This window comes from Leptopilina heterotoma, unplaced genomic scaffold (genome assembly GCF_015476425.1).
Source record: "Leptopilina heterotoma isolate Lh14 unplaced genomic scaffold, ASM1547642v1 Lhet_16, whole genome shotgun sequence".
NCBI lineage: Eukaryota > Metazoa > Arthropoda > Insecta > Hymenoptera > Figitidae > Leptopilina > Leptopilina heterotoma.
Window position 1 is genome coordinate 3,109,332 of NW_025110874.1, and position 15,903 is coordinate 3,125,234.

Genomic DNA, 15,903 nt, shown 5'->3' on the forward strand with positions numbered 1-15,903 from the left:
AAATAAAAACTTCAAATTAATTTTAAAAAAATACAATTGAACTTTTCCAAAAAAATTAATTCCACTTGTTGGTTAAAAGTACGAAAAATTCAGATTTTGAAAAATTTTAATTTGAAACCTTTTCAAAATTCAATTATTTCTAAAAAATTCACGCTATAATTCCTCTAATATTCAATTATTATCTAAAATTTCAACTAAAATTCATTTTTGAATTAATTTTTATTTAAAAAATCCTAAAAAAATTCAATTTTATTTAAATAGAAAAATAAATAATTTATTGAATAATTGAATCTTTCTTAAAATTGAATTCTCATAAAGAATTTTATCAACAAATTTTTAAATAATTGAATTCTTTTGACCTATTTTAATGAAGTTTTGAAGACTAATTAAATTTTTCGAGAAGTGTGATTTAAATTTTATTATTAAAAATATTATTGAAATTTTTCGATGAGTTTTATTATTTAAATCAATTTTTATTAGAAAATTCTACGAGAATTCAATTATTTAAATACAAAAAAAAATTGAATTCTCATAAAGAATTTTATCAACAAATTTTTAAATTAGTAATTAACATTTTTTTGACGAATTTTAATAAAATTTTTAAGTATAATTTCATTTTTGGAGAAATTAGATTAAAATTATATTAAAAATAATTTAATCCCTGTAAAAAATTTGATTGAATTGAGAAAAGTTTTTGAAAATAATTGAAATTTTGCCAAGAATTTTATTAAAATTTTTGAAAATAATTGAATTTTGGAGAAAAAGTTTATTATTTATAAAGATAATTGAAATAATTGAATTCTTGAGACGAATTTTTTAAAAATATTTCTTTTTAAATACCTAATTGAATTCTATTGCGAAAATTTTATTAAAATAGTAGATATTGAAAATAATTGAATTTTGATAAATTATTGAAAATAATTATATTTTCGCGAAGAATTTTATTAAAATTATTTTTAAAAAAATTGAATTGTTAAAAATAATTTCATTAAAATTTTTAAAAATAATTATTTAATTCTTTCAAGAAATTAAATTGAAAATTTATTGACAATAAATTCTAATAAATAAATTATAGGAAGGCTTTTTAAAATAATTGAATTTCTTTGATGAATTTTCATAAAATTTAATTTTTAATCTAAAACCGTGTTTCATAAATAATTCTGCAAAAGAAAGAAATAAAAATTTTTTTTAAAAGAAATTATACATTTTTTAACACTTCGTATATTAGTAATTTATAAATAAAAACCTAACTGATTTTTTTCTTTGCTACTTGTTAACAAATTATTTTCTCAACAAAAAAAGGGGATAAATTGAAAATTTACGGTTTTGCTGTAACAAAATAATGTTGCAAAAAAATTTTCGCATTAGTTTTAACGGGTCATTTGAAAATAGTAGTTTAAACAACTTTCACTTTTAGAATTTTATTATCTGTATGACGTCGGCTGAAAATATTACATAGTATAGAGAAACTAAACAACAAAAAATCTTCGAGTATAAGACAGGTTATTAGTAGATAAGAAAATAAGCATTTTTATGTTCTTTGCTCAAATGGCCATGACAATTCTCTAAAAAAGGAAGAAATATTGCTAGCTTTTTTATTGCACAAGAAGAAATGCATTTTTTATCAAGGCCACTGTGTCATTTTGTAAAAAAAAAAAAGAAATGAATAATAAATTTTAAAGCCAACATAAGCTAAGAAGTTTATCACAAGGTTCAAGGAGACCTAGAAAAAAATTATATATAAATTAATAAATAAAAAATATTCTTTTATTATTGTATTTGTATTCTCTTAAAACTTTAAAGAAGTTTATATTAAAAACACTAAATAAAAAAAATTATATGTTTATTATTATTATTATTATTATTATTATTAAAAATTATTGTTATTGAGAATTGAATAAAAAAAAATTAATTAACTAATAATAAAAATTCAAAAAGAAAGAAAAAATATAATCTAATTAGAAAGAAAATCAATTAACCCCCGGAGCACACACCTGTTATTTCGATCATTTTTTTCAGCTCAACCAATTTTAAACTGTTCATCTGATCAAATTAAAGAATTTTATTAAATATACATACAATTTAAACGAACTGTAAAATAAGTCTATGTAGGACACTTTAAATTTCTTATTAAAAATATTTAAATATGGATAAAATGCTTTTTATAGAAAAACACAGGGTCTGAGAGATCCCTATAGGGTACTTCAAGGGTTAATAAAAATACAAAGTATCAAAGAAGAAATTGAAAAATTAAAAAGAATACGAAATAGATAATAAAATATTAAAACAAAAAATGAAAAGTTAAAAATGAAATGTCCTTAAATGTCCTGGATTTTCAACTATTGTCCTTGAATTTTTCATATTTTGCTTTTAAATATTCAATATAATTTTAAAACTTTACTCAAACTTAAAAAAATCATTATCTTTATAAATAATAAAATTGTTCGTCGAAATTATTTTCTTATTTTCAAAAATTTTAATATAATTCTTGGCAAAATTTCAGTTATTTTCAAAAATTTTTCTCAATTTAATTATATAAATTGAGAAAAAAAATCATTAATGATTTACAATATCCACTATTTTAATAAAACTGTCCAAAAGAATATTCAATAGTTAAAAAAAAAAAAAATTCATAAAATTCTATAAAACCACTAAAAAAATGACTTTTAAAGAAGTTACAAATACAAAAAATTCCATTATTTTCAAAAATAATAAAATTCTTCGCAGAAATTCACTTATGTTCAAAAATTTGTAAAATTCCAATTATTTTTATAAAAAGTAAAATTTTTCTCCAAAAATCAATATTATTATTGTATATAAATAATAAAAATTTCACAAGAATTCAATTATCTACAAATTTTTTATAAATTTCTTCGCAATAAATCAATTATTATTTTCATGAATAAAATAAAATTCTTAGCATACAATTTTTTTCATAAATAGTAAAACTCATCGCAGAATTTCAATTATTTTTATAATACAACTTTAATGGAATTTCTCAAAAAATGTAATTATTTTAGAAAATTTTATTAAAATTCATCAAAGATATTCAATTATTTTAAAAAGCCTTCCTATAATTTTATTTGGTAGAATTTAAGTATTTTATTATTATTTTCAATTAAATTTCTTGAAAGAATTAAATTATTTTCAAAAATTTTAATGAAATTATCTTTAACAATATAAATTCAATGTTTTTTCAAAATAATTTTAATAAAATTCTTCGTGAAAATATAATTATTTTCAATATAATTTCTTAAATTTCAATTATTTTCAATATCTACTATTTTAATGAAATTTTCGCAATAGAATTCAATTAGGTATTTAAAAAGAAATATTATTAAAAAATTTGTCTCAAGAATTTAATTATTTCAATTATCTTTATAAATAATAAACTTTTTCTCCAAAATTCAATTATTTTCAAAAATTTTAATAAAATTCTTGGCAAAATTTCAATTATTTTCAAAAACTTTTCTCAATTCAATGAAATTGTTTACAGAGATTCAATTATTTTTAATACAATTTTAATCGCATTTCTCGAAAATATTTAATAAGTCTTTAAAACTTTATTAAAATACGTCAAAAGAATTCAATTATTTAAAAATTTGTTGATAATATTCTTTATTGAGAGAATTCAATTTTGAGAAACATTCAATTATTCAATAAAATATTTTTCTATTTAAATAAAATTGAATTTTCTTAGGATTTTTTTAATAGAAATTAATTCAAAACTTAATTTTAATTGAAATTTTAGATAATAATTGAATATTAGAAACATTATAGGATGAATTTTTAGAAATAATTGACTTTTGAAAAGGTTTCAAATTAAAATCTTTGAAAATCTGAATTTTTCGTACTTTTAACTAACAATTTAATTTTTTTCGAAAAGTTCAATTGTATTTTTTTAAAATTAATTTGAAGTTTTTATTTTCTAATATATAGGTATTAGAATTGAAGGATTTACGAATAACCGAAATTTCACGTAAAATTGAATATTGTAAACAAATTAATGGATTTGAAAATTCTCAAAAAACTTTTTCAAAAATTATTCAAAATAATTGATTTAGAGAAGAATTTTAGTTAAAAATTGTAGAAAATAATAATTGAATGGAAATGATGAAAATAATTCTGAAGAAATAATAGTAACAATGTTCTTATAATTTAAAATAATGATTTTATCACTCGGTCATCATTAATTATTATAAAACATGAAGAAATTGATTACTTCGAGTCGAAGACTCGAAGTGATCAATTTCTTCATGTTTTATAATAATATTTGTTAAATTTCAAAACAGTTTAAATTTAAATTTTTTGAAAATCTTAATTTTTATGGAAAAATAATAATGATTAAATATTTATTTAAAATAGAAGTTTATTGATGTTTGCGAATAATTTTATAATTTAAGAAATTCGTAAGTAAATGTAATAGAATTTTTTTTTAGTATCTAATAATTTTTAGAGTGAATCAGAATATTTTTTACGGTCAGGGAAAAAGTCAAAACTTTGTCTGGAAATCATGTAGAAGTCAGGGAAAAATAAAATTTAATTTTTGTGACAACCATGATTATGAAAAAAAAAACAATTACGTAAAAATATTGACACGACCACAAAAGCCTTTTGTTTTGAAAGTATTGACCATACTATGTTTTTTTTTATTATTTTTGGATCGCTGAATTTGAATCTGAACTCAGTTTTACGCCACAACGTCAAGTTTTATGACAAATGAATAAATTTCGCGAAAACTGTCCGTGAACACGATAATAAATAATAAAACCGCTGCCAAGTGGTACTACCTTAACGTTCATGTTATGTGTGTTACATATTGGGGTTCATTTTGTAAACGCACTGCTTTCTCATATATATAGGGATAAAATTATTTCTCACATGAATTATTAAATACTGAAAATAATAAAAAGTAAAAATCGCAATTTTAAGAAATATTTACATTAAAATTTTCCGTAGGTAACCCACTTTCCGTCCATATCTAAGACTTTTATACACATAATATAAAAGTTTAAAAAAATACTTTTTCTTTTATAACATAAAATCTTTTTTACATAAAATATATAAATTTGTTCTATTCTTTGTCGCATTTAAAATAATTTGGAACTTTAAATGTGTTAAGATTCAATACAAATAAGACATATAAGAGGAAATAAAATTATATAATTAATTACAAATTTGTTTATTGGTGCATAAACCTCAACGTGCAGCACTTAAGAGTTAAATCTGCTATAATTATACACCCAACAGCAGAACCTGTTAGAAGGATCTATATTTCACCTCACTTATCGTTTTTACATTGTATAATTGAAACTCACATACATCCAGACATGATAATCTATTTTAATTAATACACACTTTAGAGTTAAAAAAATACAGTATACGTCCAGTTAAAAATCACTTGTAGCCTAAAACGTCCAAAAAAAAGTTTCCTAAAAAATATGATTTTATCATATATTTGAAGGTTTTCGGGGTCGCTAAATTCAAATTTGAGGTCAGTTTTTCAAAATTCAAAATGGCGGATCCAATATGGCGGATAATTTTTAAATTGATGCGTTTCGACCGAAATTTTCAAAATTAAAAATGTCGACCATATGCTTTAAAAGTGAGGGAATTCTCTAAAAATATTTACTTCGCAGTTTTTAAAGTTACAAAATTCGAATTTAATGTGAAAATGTAAATTGTAAAAGTTGTTTTTTGCATCTCTTTCTTTTTCTCAATTACTGAACCGTGTAGGTACGCTACACTTCTAATTATAATTATATATTTTACAAACCATTTTGAATTTGTCACGCATGGCATCAAATTTGAATTTATTTTTAAAATTTTTGTCACTATATTATCGACATCAATTTTGAATTTTTTAATTTTGACATCAAATTTGGATTTAGTGACCTCAAATAAACCCCCGAGAAATTAATTTCGATTGAATCGCATTAATCTTAAAATTGTCCGCCATATTAGATCCACCATTTTGAATTTTTTGAATCTAAACCAATTTAGTTCAATTTTTTGTTTTGTTGGATAAAAAATGAAAAAAGAAAGAATTCTGTTAAGTATATTCAATAATTTTGATAATTTATCAAAATGTCGCAAATTTAAATAAGATAATAATATATTATTGAACAAATTGTCTAGATTATCAGGACATATTGAAATATACTACTTTTAAAGCGTAGAGAAAAAAGTTTTTCTATAGAAAAATTATAATTGAAAGACTTAATTAATATTATGTTAAATATTTATTACATTTATAAAATAATAATTTTTGAAGAAAAGTTAATTATTTTGATATAAGATTTATTGGCAATAAATAGTTAATAATAATAATAATAATGAAGTGGGAATTTATGTTGACAGAGAGATATCTTGTGATTACAGGTTCATCCGTGCGGTCGATATCGGCACAATACCGTGGTCTTCATTCTAGCCAAGGAGTACAATTTGAAGAATCTCAGAACAATTCACAGGCTTGACAGACTAACCAGCGGTATTCTTCTCTTTGGAAGAACACCCAAGAAGGCAAGGCAAATGGAACATCAGATTCGCAATCGACAGGTATTTCCATTAAACAAATTATCTCACATGTAGGCACTTTAGATAATTATGTAAACAGTTTAAACACCTATTCAAATATATATAGGTGATAAATAATAATTAAGTAGTCAAAGTTATCTTAAATTGTCAAGAATTTTATTATAACTATCAGTCACTGAAAGTAGGTTAACAATTAATTTAAATTTATTCTTAGTTGTCAATAAATACATTAGAAAGAAATTATTATTTAAATAGCAAATGTTACGCGCGCGGAACGCGATATTTCTTTTATTATTATTATTATGTAGATTACAACATTTTTTATTTTCAAATAATTTCAAATTCAAACTTTTAAAAAATTCAAAAAATTCAATTATTAACTAATTTACTAATTAATTATTCTTGTTTATTAATTACAAAAATTTTTCTAAAATTCTTCGCAAAAATTCAATTATTTTCATAAATAATTAAATTCTTCGTAGGAATTCGATTATTTTTATAAAAATTTTTTTGCAAAGATTCAATTATTCAATTGTTTTCAACAACATTTTAATTAAATCTCATGAAAGAATTCAATTACTTTCAAAATTTGAATAAATCCTTCAAAAAAATTCAATTATTTTTGTTAAAAAATAGTAAAATCTTTGCAAGAATTCAATTATTTTCAAAATAATTTTTACGAAAGAATTCAATTTTTTTTTAATTCGTTTTAACAAATTTCAATAGAATTCAATTATTTTCTAAAATTTTAATAAATCCTTCCAAACAATTCAATTATTTTCAGTACAATTTTAATAACATTCCAGAAAAGAATTCAATTTTTTTTTATTTTTAATAATATTTTTCGACAAAATTCAATAATTTTCTAAACTTTTAATAAATCTTTCGAAACAATACAATTATTTTCAATACAATTTTAACAACATTCCAGAAAAAGAATTCAATTTTTTTTTAATTTTTAATAATATTTTTCGAAAAAATTCAATTATTTTCTAAAATTTTAATAACATTCCCGAAAAGAATTCAATTTTTTTTATTTTTTGTAATATTTTTCGAAAAAATTCAATTATTCTTAAACATTTAATAAATCCTTCGAAACAATTCAATTATTTTCAATACAATTATTTTCAATACAAACATTCCAGAAATGAATTCAATTTTTAAAAAATTTTTAATAATATTTTTCCAAAAAATTCAATTATTTTCTAAAATTTTAATAAATCCTTCGAGAAAATTGAATTATACTTATTTATAAATAGTAAAATTCTTTGCAAAAATTCAATTATATTCAAAACAATTTCACGAAAGAATTCAATTTGTTTCTTAAATTCGTTTTAAAAAATTGCAATAGAATTGAATTATTTTCTAAAATTTAAATAAATTTTTTGAAAAAATTCAATTATTTTCAATACAATTTTAATAACATTTCGCAGAAAAGAATTCAATTTTTTTTAATTTTTAATAATATTTTTCGAAAAAATTTAATTATTTTTCTAAAATTTTAATAAATCCTTTGCAAAATTAAATTATATTTATAAATAGTAAAATTCTTTGCAAAAATTTAATTATTTTCAAAAAAATTCTATGATTGAATTCAATTTTTTCCTTAATTCGTTTTAAAAAATTTGAATAGAATTCAATTATTTTCTAAAATTTAAATAAATTTTTTGAAAAAATTCAATTATTTTCAATACAATTTTAATAAAATTTCATGAAAGAATTCAATTTTTAAAAAATTTTTAATAATATTTTTCGATAGAATTCAATTATTTTCTAAAATTTTAATAAGTCCTTCGCAAAATTCAAATATATTTGTAAATAGTAAAATTCTTTGCAAAAATTCAATTATTTTCAAAAAAAAATTTTTGACGAATGAATTCAATTTTTTTCTTAATTCTTTTTAAAAAATTTGAATAGAATTCAATTATTTTCTAAAATTTTAATAAATTCTTCGAAAAAATTTAATTATATTTAACAGGATTTTAATACAATTTCATGAAAGAATTCAATTTTTTTTAATATTTAATAGTACCTATTTTTCGAAAAAATTCAATTATTTTCTAAAATATTAACATTTAACATTTTTCAAAAGAATTTAATTATTTTCTACAATTTTAATAAAATCTAATAATTAAATGTATAATTCAATTATTAACAAACACGATTATTTTAAAAACTTGAAAGAAATTCTTCATTAAAATTAATTATCTTAAAAAATTTTAATTCGTTGATTTTCAATACATTAATTTTAAAATTGAAAATATTTAAATAATTATTTAAAAAGTTAAGAAACAAAAAAGCAAACAACAATTAACTTTAAACTGCGAACAGATTACCGGAATACAACGATTATTAACATAGAAAGAATTTGTTTTGAGTTATCCCGACACTAATTACAACTATCTAAATCTTTATTTTTAAAAAATTTTTTTTTCTATCAAAACAATTGCATTTTTGTATTTTTTAATTCTTCATTCATTGAAGTTTTGTTTTCTGATATTTTCAGTTTGAATGTATTTTTTATTCCTAATTATTGTAATTATTAAAAATTATAGATTACGTTTTAAAAGTCTGAATTAAAAATAAACAAAGAAAATGAACTTTAAATGATGGTGATTTGATTAGCCAATGATGTTTTTATAATAAAATTTTCCTGTTTATTAGGTTCACAAGCAATACGTGTGTCGAGTTGAAGGTGAATTCCCAGAGGACGAGGTTGTCTGTTCGGAGCCAATTGAGGTCGTCTCATACAAAATAGGCGTTTGTAAAGTATCCGAGAAGGGCAAGGACTGCATGACAAGGTTCAAACGTCTCAGTTACAATGGAAAATCATCCGTGGTCCTTTGTAAACCTCAAACAGGGCGAATGCACCAAATTCGAGTCCATCTTCAATACCTTGGTTATCCGGTCGTTAACGATCCTCTTTATAATCACGTAGTTTTTGGTCCACAGAAAGGAAAGGGTGGCAATATAGGTAATATATTTCGTATAATTATTATTATACTATATTTATTATTTATGAGTATAATAGGGAGGATGGGACCATAAATGTTTGTCCTACAGTGTCTCTTAAACAGTAATAGTTACGGCTTTCAGCTTTTCACCGAAAGTGGCTCTTGGGGACAGCATAAAAAGACTAAAGTTAGATTACATATATCAGGGTTGCCAGAGGTCAGGGAAATCAGGGAAAATTCAGGGACTTTTATTAAAAATACTCCAAAAAAATTTAATTTTTAGAATTTATAAGAAAATTCTGAATTGTGTTGCCTTTTTTCTATTCCTCATAAACAATGAAATTACCATCAATTCTAATTTTACAAAATTAGAATTAGAATTAGATTTTTACAAAATCTCCAATTTTCTCTATTTCTGACAATAATTTTTTTTTAAGTAAATTAATTTTTCAAGAAGTATCGAAAAATTATTACTTATAAATAATTTAATGAATAATTTAACTTAAATATTTAAAAAGATGTGGTGACTTTTTATAAAAAATATTTTCTAATCCTTTTTGTCTAAAAAAAGCGATTTCTAATGAAATCTGTTGTCTAAAAAAAGTTTTTCTAACAAGTTTTGAGTTCTAAAAAAGTTTTTCCTAAAAGTTATGATCTCTAATATTTATTTTCCTGAAATTTGTAAAATTCTATAATTTTGATAAAAGTTAGAAAATTGTTTAAAAAAATCAAGATTTGGAAATACATAGAAACTATTTTGCATATTTTCTGTTTCTTAATCACAATTCTGTTCACAAAATTATGAGTTTCTTTTCGAAAAGGAGAACAAACTTTGCAAAATTCTTATTTTTAATCACAATTTTTTAACAAAATTCTGTTCTTCTTGAAAAAAGAAAACAATAATTTGCATCATTTTTATACCAATATTTCCAAAATTAACATATTTATAAAACATTTTTTTTAGAAAATTTTAAACATCTTTTAGGAAAAAATCCCTATAATTTCTACATGTTAATTACGATTTTTAACGAGATTATTTTAAAACTTTGTTAAAAAATTTCCATAAATTCTATTTTCTTACTACAATTTTTAACGAAATCTCAAGTATTTTTTTGAATAATTCAAAAATTTTCATAAATTTTATTTTTAATCAAATATACCTAATTACAAAAATTGAATATTGCTAGAAAAAAAAATTTTTAAATGTAGGTATTTTTATTAGAAAATGAAATTTTTAGAAAATGATTTATATTAGAAAAAAGAAAATTTAATTAGTTATTAAAAAATTTATGGATTTATATAAGAAATTTAATTAAAACCACTAAAAAAATTAAATTTTGGAGAAGTTCACAAATGATTGCAGAAATTCAATTATTTTCAAAATTTTTAATAAAATTCTTGTCAAAATTTCAATTATTTTTAAAAATAATAAAATTCTCCGAAATTTAATTATTTTCAAAACTTTTAATAAAATTCTTCTCCGAAATTCAATTATCTTTAAAAATAATAAAATTCTTCTCCGAAATTCAATTATTTTCAAAAATTTTAATAAAATTCTTGGCCTAATTTTAATTATTTTTAAAAATAATAAAATTCTTCTCCAAAATTCAATTATTTTCAAAATTTTTACTAAAATTCTTGTCAAAATTTGAATTATTTTTAAAAATAATAAAATTCTCCGAAATTTAATTATTTTCAAAACTTTTAATAAAATTCTTCTCCGAAATTCAATTATCTTTAAAAATAATAAAATTCTTCTCCGAAATTCAATTATTTTCAAAAATTTTAATAAAATTCTTGGCCTAATTTTAATTATTTTTAAAAATAATAAAATTCTTCTCCAAAATTCAATTATTTTCAAAATTTTTACTAAAATTCTTGTCAAAATTTCAATTATTTTTAAAAATAATAAAATTCTCCGAAATTTAATTATTTTCAAAACTTTTAATAAAATTCTTCTCCGAAATTCAATTATCTTTAAAAATAATAAAATTCTTCTCCGAAATTCAATTATTTTCAAAAATTTTAATAAAATTCTTGGCCTAATTTTAATTATTTTTAAAAATAATAAAATTCGTCTCCAAAATTCAATTATTTTCAAAATTTTTACTAAAATTCTTCTCCGAAATTCAATTATCTTTAAAAATAATAAAATTCTTCTCCGAAATTCAATTATTTTCAAAACTTTTATTGAAATTCTTGTCAAAATTTCAATTATTTTTGAAAATAATAAAATTCTTCTCCAAAATTCAATTATTTTCAAAACTTTTAATAAAATTATTGTCAAAACTTTAATTATTTTAAAAAATTTTCCTGAATTTAATGATTGTCAATATCTACTATTTTAAAAAATTGAATTATTTTCATAATAATAATTAACAAGAATTTCATAGTAATTCTATTATTCGCAAACTTTTTATATATTTCTTCGTAATAATTTTATTGTTTTCAGAAATAATTAAATTTTTTACAGGGATTCAATTATTTTTAATACAATTTTAATTGAATTCTTCTAAAATGTAATTATTCTTAAAAATTATATTAAAATTCGTCAAAAGAATTTAATTATTTAAAAATTTGTTGATAAAATTCTTTATGAGAATTCAATTTTAAGAAACATTCAATTATTCAATAAATTATTTATTTTTCTATTTAAATAAAATTGAATTCTCTTAGGATTTTTTTAATAAAAATTAATTCAAAAATGAATTTCAGTTGAAATTTTAGATAATAATTGAATATTAGAGGAATTATAGCGTGAATTTTTTAGAAATAATTGAATTTTGAAAAGGTTTCAAATTAAAATCTTTTAAAATTTAAATTTACATTCTTTTAAGGGGATTTGAACCTTGATGACGTCACAGTTTGTGCAAAGCATTAGTTTTAAATCTGTGACGTCATCATGGTTCAAATGCCCTTAACTAACAATTCTGAAGAAATATTTTTTTTCAAAAAGTTTAATTCAATTTTTTTTTTAAATTATTTGAAGTTTTATTTTCTAATATATGCCTATGTAATTGAAAAATTTTCGAATAATAGAAATTACGTGAAATTTAATTGCAAACAAATTGATTTAGAAATTCTCAAATAATAACTTTTTCAAAAATTAATAAAAATAATTGATTTAAACAATTTTTAACTAAAATTCTTCAGAATTTTAGTTAAAAATTGTAGAAAATAATAATTGAATTGAAATGGTGAAAATTATAATTTAAAATAATAATTTTATCACTCTGTCATCTTTAGTTATTATAAAACATGGAAAAATTGATTACTCCGAGTCGAAGACTCGAAGTGATCAATTTCTTCATGTTTTATAATAAAATATTCTTATAAGTTGTTGAATTTAAAAATGGTTTGAATTTGAAATTTTTGTAAATCTTAATTCCTGTGAAAAAATAATAATAATTAAGGCAAATTAAACGAAAGCATTTGGACAATGAATAAAATATTTATTTACTCCAACGTTTCGTAATCTAAATGATTTCCTCTTCGTATATTCTTCGTATATTTTAATTATTATTTTTTGGTAAGATAATTATCCATTAATTTTTATTTTATTTATTTATTGTTAAACTATTTTTATTATTATTTTACTATACCTATATAATTTTTATTATTATTTTAATTTTGTATATTTTTTTTGGATAGACTCCTTAATTTCTAAAGGATCTCGGACGTTAAATGATTATTTAACTAATAATAATTAAATATTTATTTTAAAAAAAGTTATTGATGTTTTCGAAGAATTTGATAATTTAAGAAATTCGTAAATAAATGTAATAAAACATTTTTTTAGTATCTAATAATTTTTAGAGTGAATTGCAGAATATTTTTTAGGATCAGGGCAAAAGTCAAAATTTAGTCTGGGAAGCAGGGGAAAAGAAAATTAAATTTTTGTGGCAACCCTGATTTATTGATGTTTTTATTATGTACGTCATAAGAGAGTATAAAAATTATAAAATTTTCCTCTCAATTTTTAATTGTAATTAAAATGTTGAAATGTAGCTACTCCAAAAAAATTAAATTTTTAGAATTCATAAGAAAATTCTGAATTTTGGTGTATTTTCTGTAAATGTATTTCAAATTTCTGGTTAAGAAGTTTTCAACAATTTGAATTTGGTTTTTATAATTAGTTACTCACATTTTTTCTTCGTAATTGAAAGGTGTTTTTTCTGAAATTGAATAGTGAAAAAAAGTAAATTTTTTCTTATTTTCTAGGCAAGACAGACGAGGAATTGGTGAGAGATCTAATAGGAATTCACAACGCAGAGAATTGGTTGGGAATGGACGGTGATTCAGACATGAGTCTCTTCAAGCCAAAACTCGATTTAGAGCGTGCTTTAACGCCAGGCGACAAAGAAGGTTCGCCCTCTTCAACTCCCGGCCACTCGGAGGAGGAACAGCAGCAACAGACGACGCCCGAGCAGCAACAGCCGCAAATTCAACAATCTCTGAAAGTTACTGTCGGCACACAGACAGGCTCCGAGCCACCAGACAGTACATTCGCAAACGATAAGATAACCGTCGATCCACATTGTTACGAGTGCAAAGTCAAATACAGAGATCCAAAGCCCTCGGATCTGGTGATGTATCTTCACGCGTGGCGCTATTGTGGCCCCGGCTGGGAGTACGAGACCCCCCTGCCGGCGTGGGCGTCCAGCGACTGGATTGGTGACGAGCGATAGTTCCAATCATTAATTCCCGAAAGCTGTCGAGAATTACAAACCCTCTGACCCTTTTGATATCCTACCCCGTGCCTTCCATCAATTCGCGAGTCACGCTAAACCTTAATTGCTTGTTCGAATTTCTTTTAATACAATACGTGTTTAGAAATTTCCGTTTTTTTTTCTCTCTTTCTCCCCCCATCAATGGAAAGGGGAAAAACTGAAATATATTCAGTCTAAATAACTATAAAATCGGAAAAAAAAATTTCTCTTTCTCCCCCAACAATGGAAGAAGAAAGACTGAATATATTTCTCCTTTAGCTAAATAACTATAAAATCGGAAAAAATTTTTCTCTTTCTCCCCCATCAATGCAAAGGGCGAAAGACTGAAATATATTTCTCTTTTTTAGCTAAATAACTACATATATAAACTCGGAAAAAAGTGATTTTAACGATTTTTTTATAAACAAAAAAGAATGACAAAAAAAATAATATAATAAAACTTGTCGTAAAGAAATTTACACAAGCAATCAAGGATTTTAATTGCACCCGCGTTTATTTCGAGAACATAAAATTATTGCCGTGGGATTAATTCGAGTAAGCATTTAACTTCAAGTGAAACATTTTTCAATGGATAAAATTTATTTCTTCAATTTTAAGGTGATTCGGCTGCAATTCTCTCTTAACTGGAGAAATAATTTTAAAGCAAATAAATTAAATTTCAACTAAAAGCCATTTAACTTTGAAAATTTTATTATCTATAAAATTACGGTAAAATTAAAAATTTTCAATTAAGAATAAAAATATTTTATAAATTAACAAGTAATATAAATAATATTACGTATACAAATTAAAATTAATTTTTAATTATAAAATTAATTAGACAAATTATTTGATAGAAACATAAATTGTAATTTGTAGGCTAAGAAATGGTAGAGATTTAAAATTATGTAATTATTTCTTTATCGATAAAAGAATGGACAAATTCTTCAAATTTGAAGAAAATATTTCTATGTGCTTTAAAATATAAAAATAAAATTTTTCAATGTAATTTCATGCAAAAATTGTAATTTCAAAACAGAGAAAGTTAATTTTTATCATTGCAACGAAATTCTAAATATTTCTGTATTCAAACATTCAAAAATTAAAAAAAAAAACATACGAAATATATTTTTTCCTAATTTGAAAATAATTGTTAGAGAATCGATCTAACGAATATCAGCAAACTCCGTACTTCTTTTAGAGGAAATTTTATTTCAAAATTTGTAGAAAATCAAATAATTTTATTTTTTTACTAAGAAGGAAGCAAAGATTTGCCATTTTCAAAATAAAAAAAAATGTATTTAAAATTTTTACATTATCTAATAACTAACATAACTAGTTGTTAGCGTTTCACTAGCGTAACTAATAAAACCGATTGTTAGTTAAAAAAAACTTTCTTTTTGAAATTCAATGAATATTTATTATTTTTTAAAAAATATAGTTTCTCGAAATATAATTCTTCAAAAATACGATTATATTTCAAAAAAAAATTTTTAAATAATAATATTAAACTCTTGGCAAATTTTATTGAATTAAATTTACCACAACTTTTAATTGTTTCAATTTTTCAAATTATTTTCGGGAATTCAATTATCTTCAAAAAAAGGTTTAATTAGAATTTTTCAAAAACCTAATTTTTTTAGAATTTCTACATTAAACTATTCAAAACTTCAATAATTTTTATTAAAAAAATATTGACAAAA

At 21.1% G+C, this 15,903-nt stretch overlaps 1 protein-coding gene across 2 annotated transcripts in view; it reads left to right on the forward strand.

Annotated features, from left to right (window-relative positions):
* The window catches only part of LOC122498765 (RNA pseudouridylate synthase domain-containing protein 2-like), a 486,414-nt gene extending 471,231 nt beyond the window's left edge, over nt 1-15,183 (forward strand). Inside the window, exons 7-9 of one of the 2 annotated variants that reach the window (XM_043606677.1) lie at nt 6,382-6,558; nt 9,202-9,511; nt 13,713-15,179. In XM_043606677.1, coding sequence (XP_043462612.1) covers nt 6,382-6,558; nt 9,202-9,511; nt 13,713-14,179 — 954 coding nt within the window. In that variant the 3' untranslated portion in view covers nt 14,180-15,179. Of the gene's footprint in view, nt 1-6,381; nt 6,559-9,201; nt 9,512-13,712 lie in introns of both variants that reach the window. The other variant, XM_043606678.1, reaches the window with a different exon arrangement.
* The last annotated feature ends 720 nt before the right edge of the window (nt 15,184-15,903 follow it).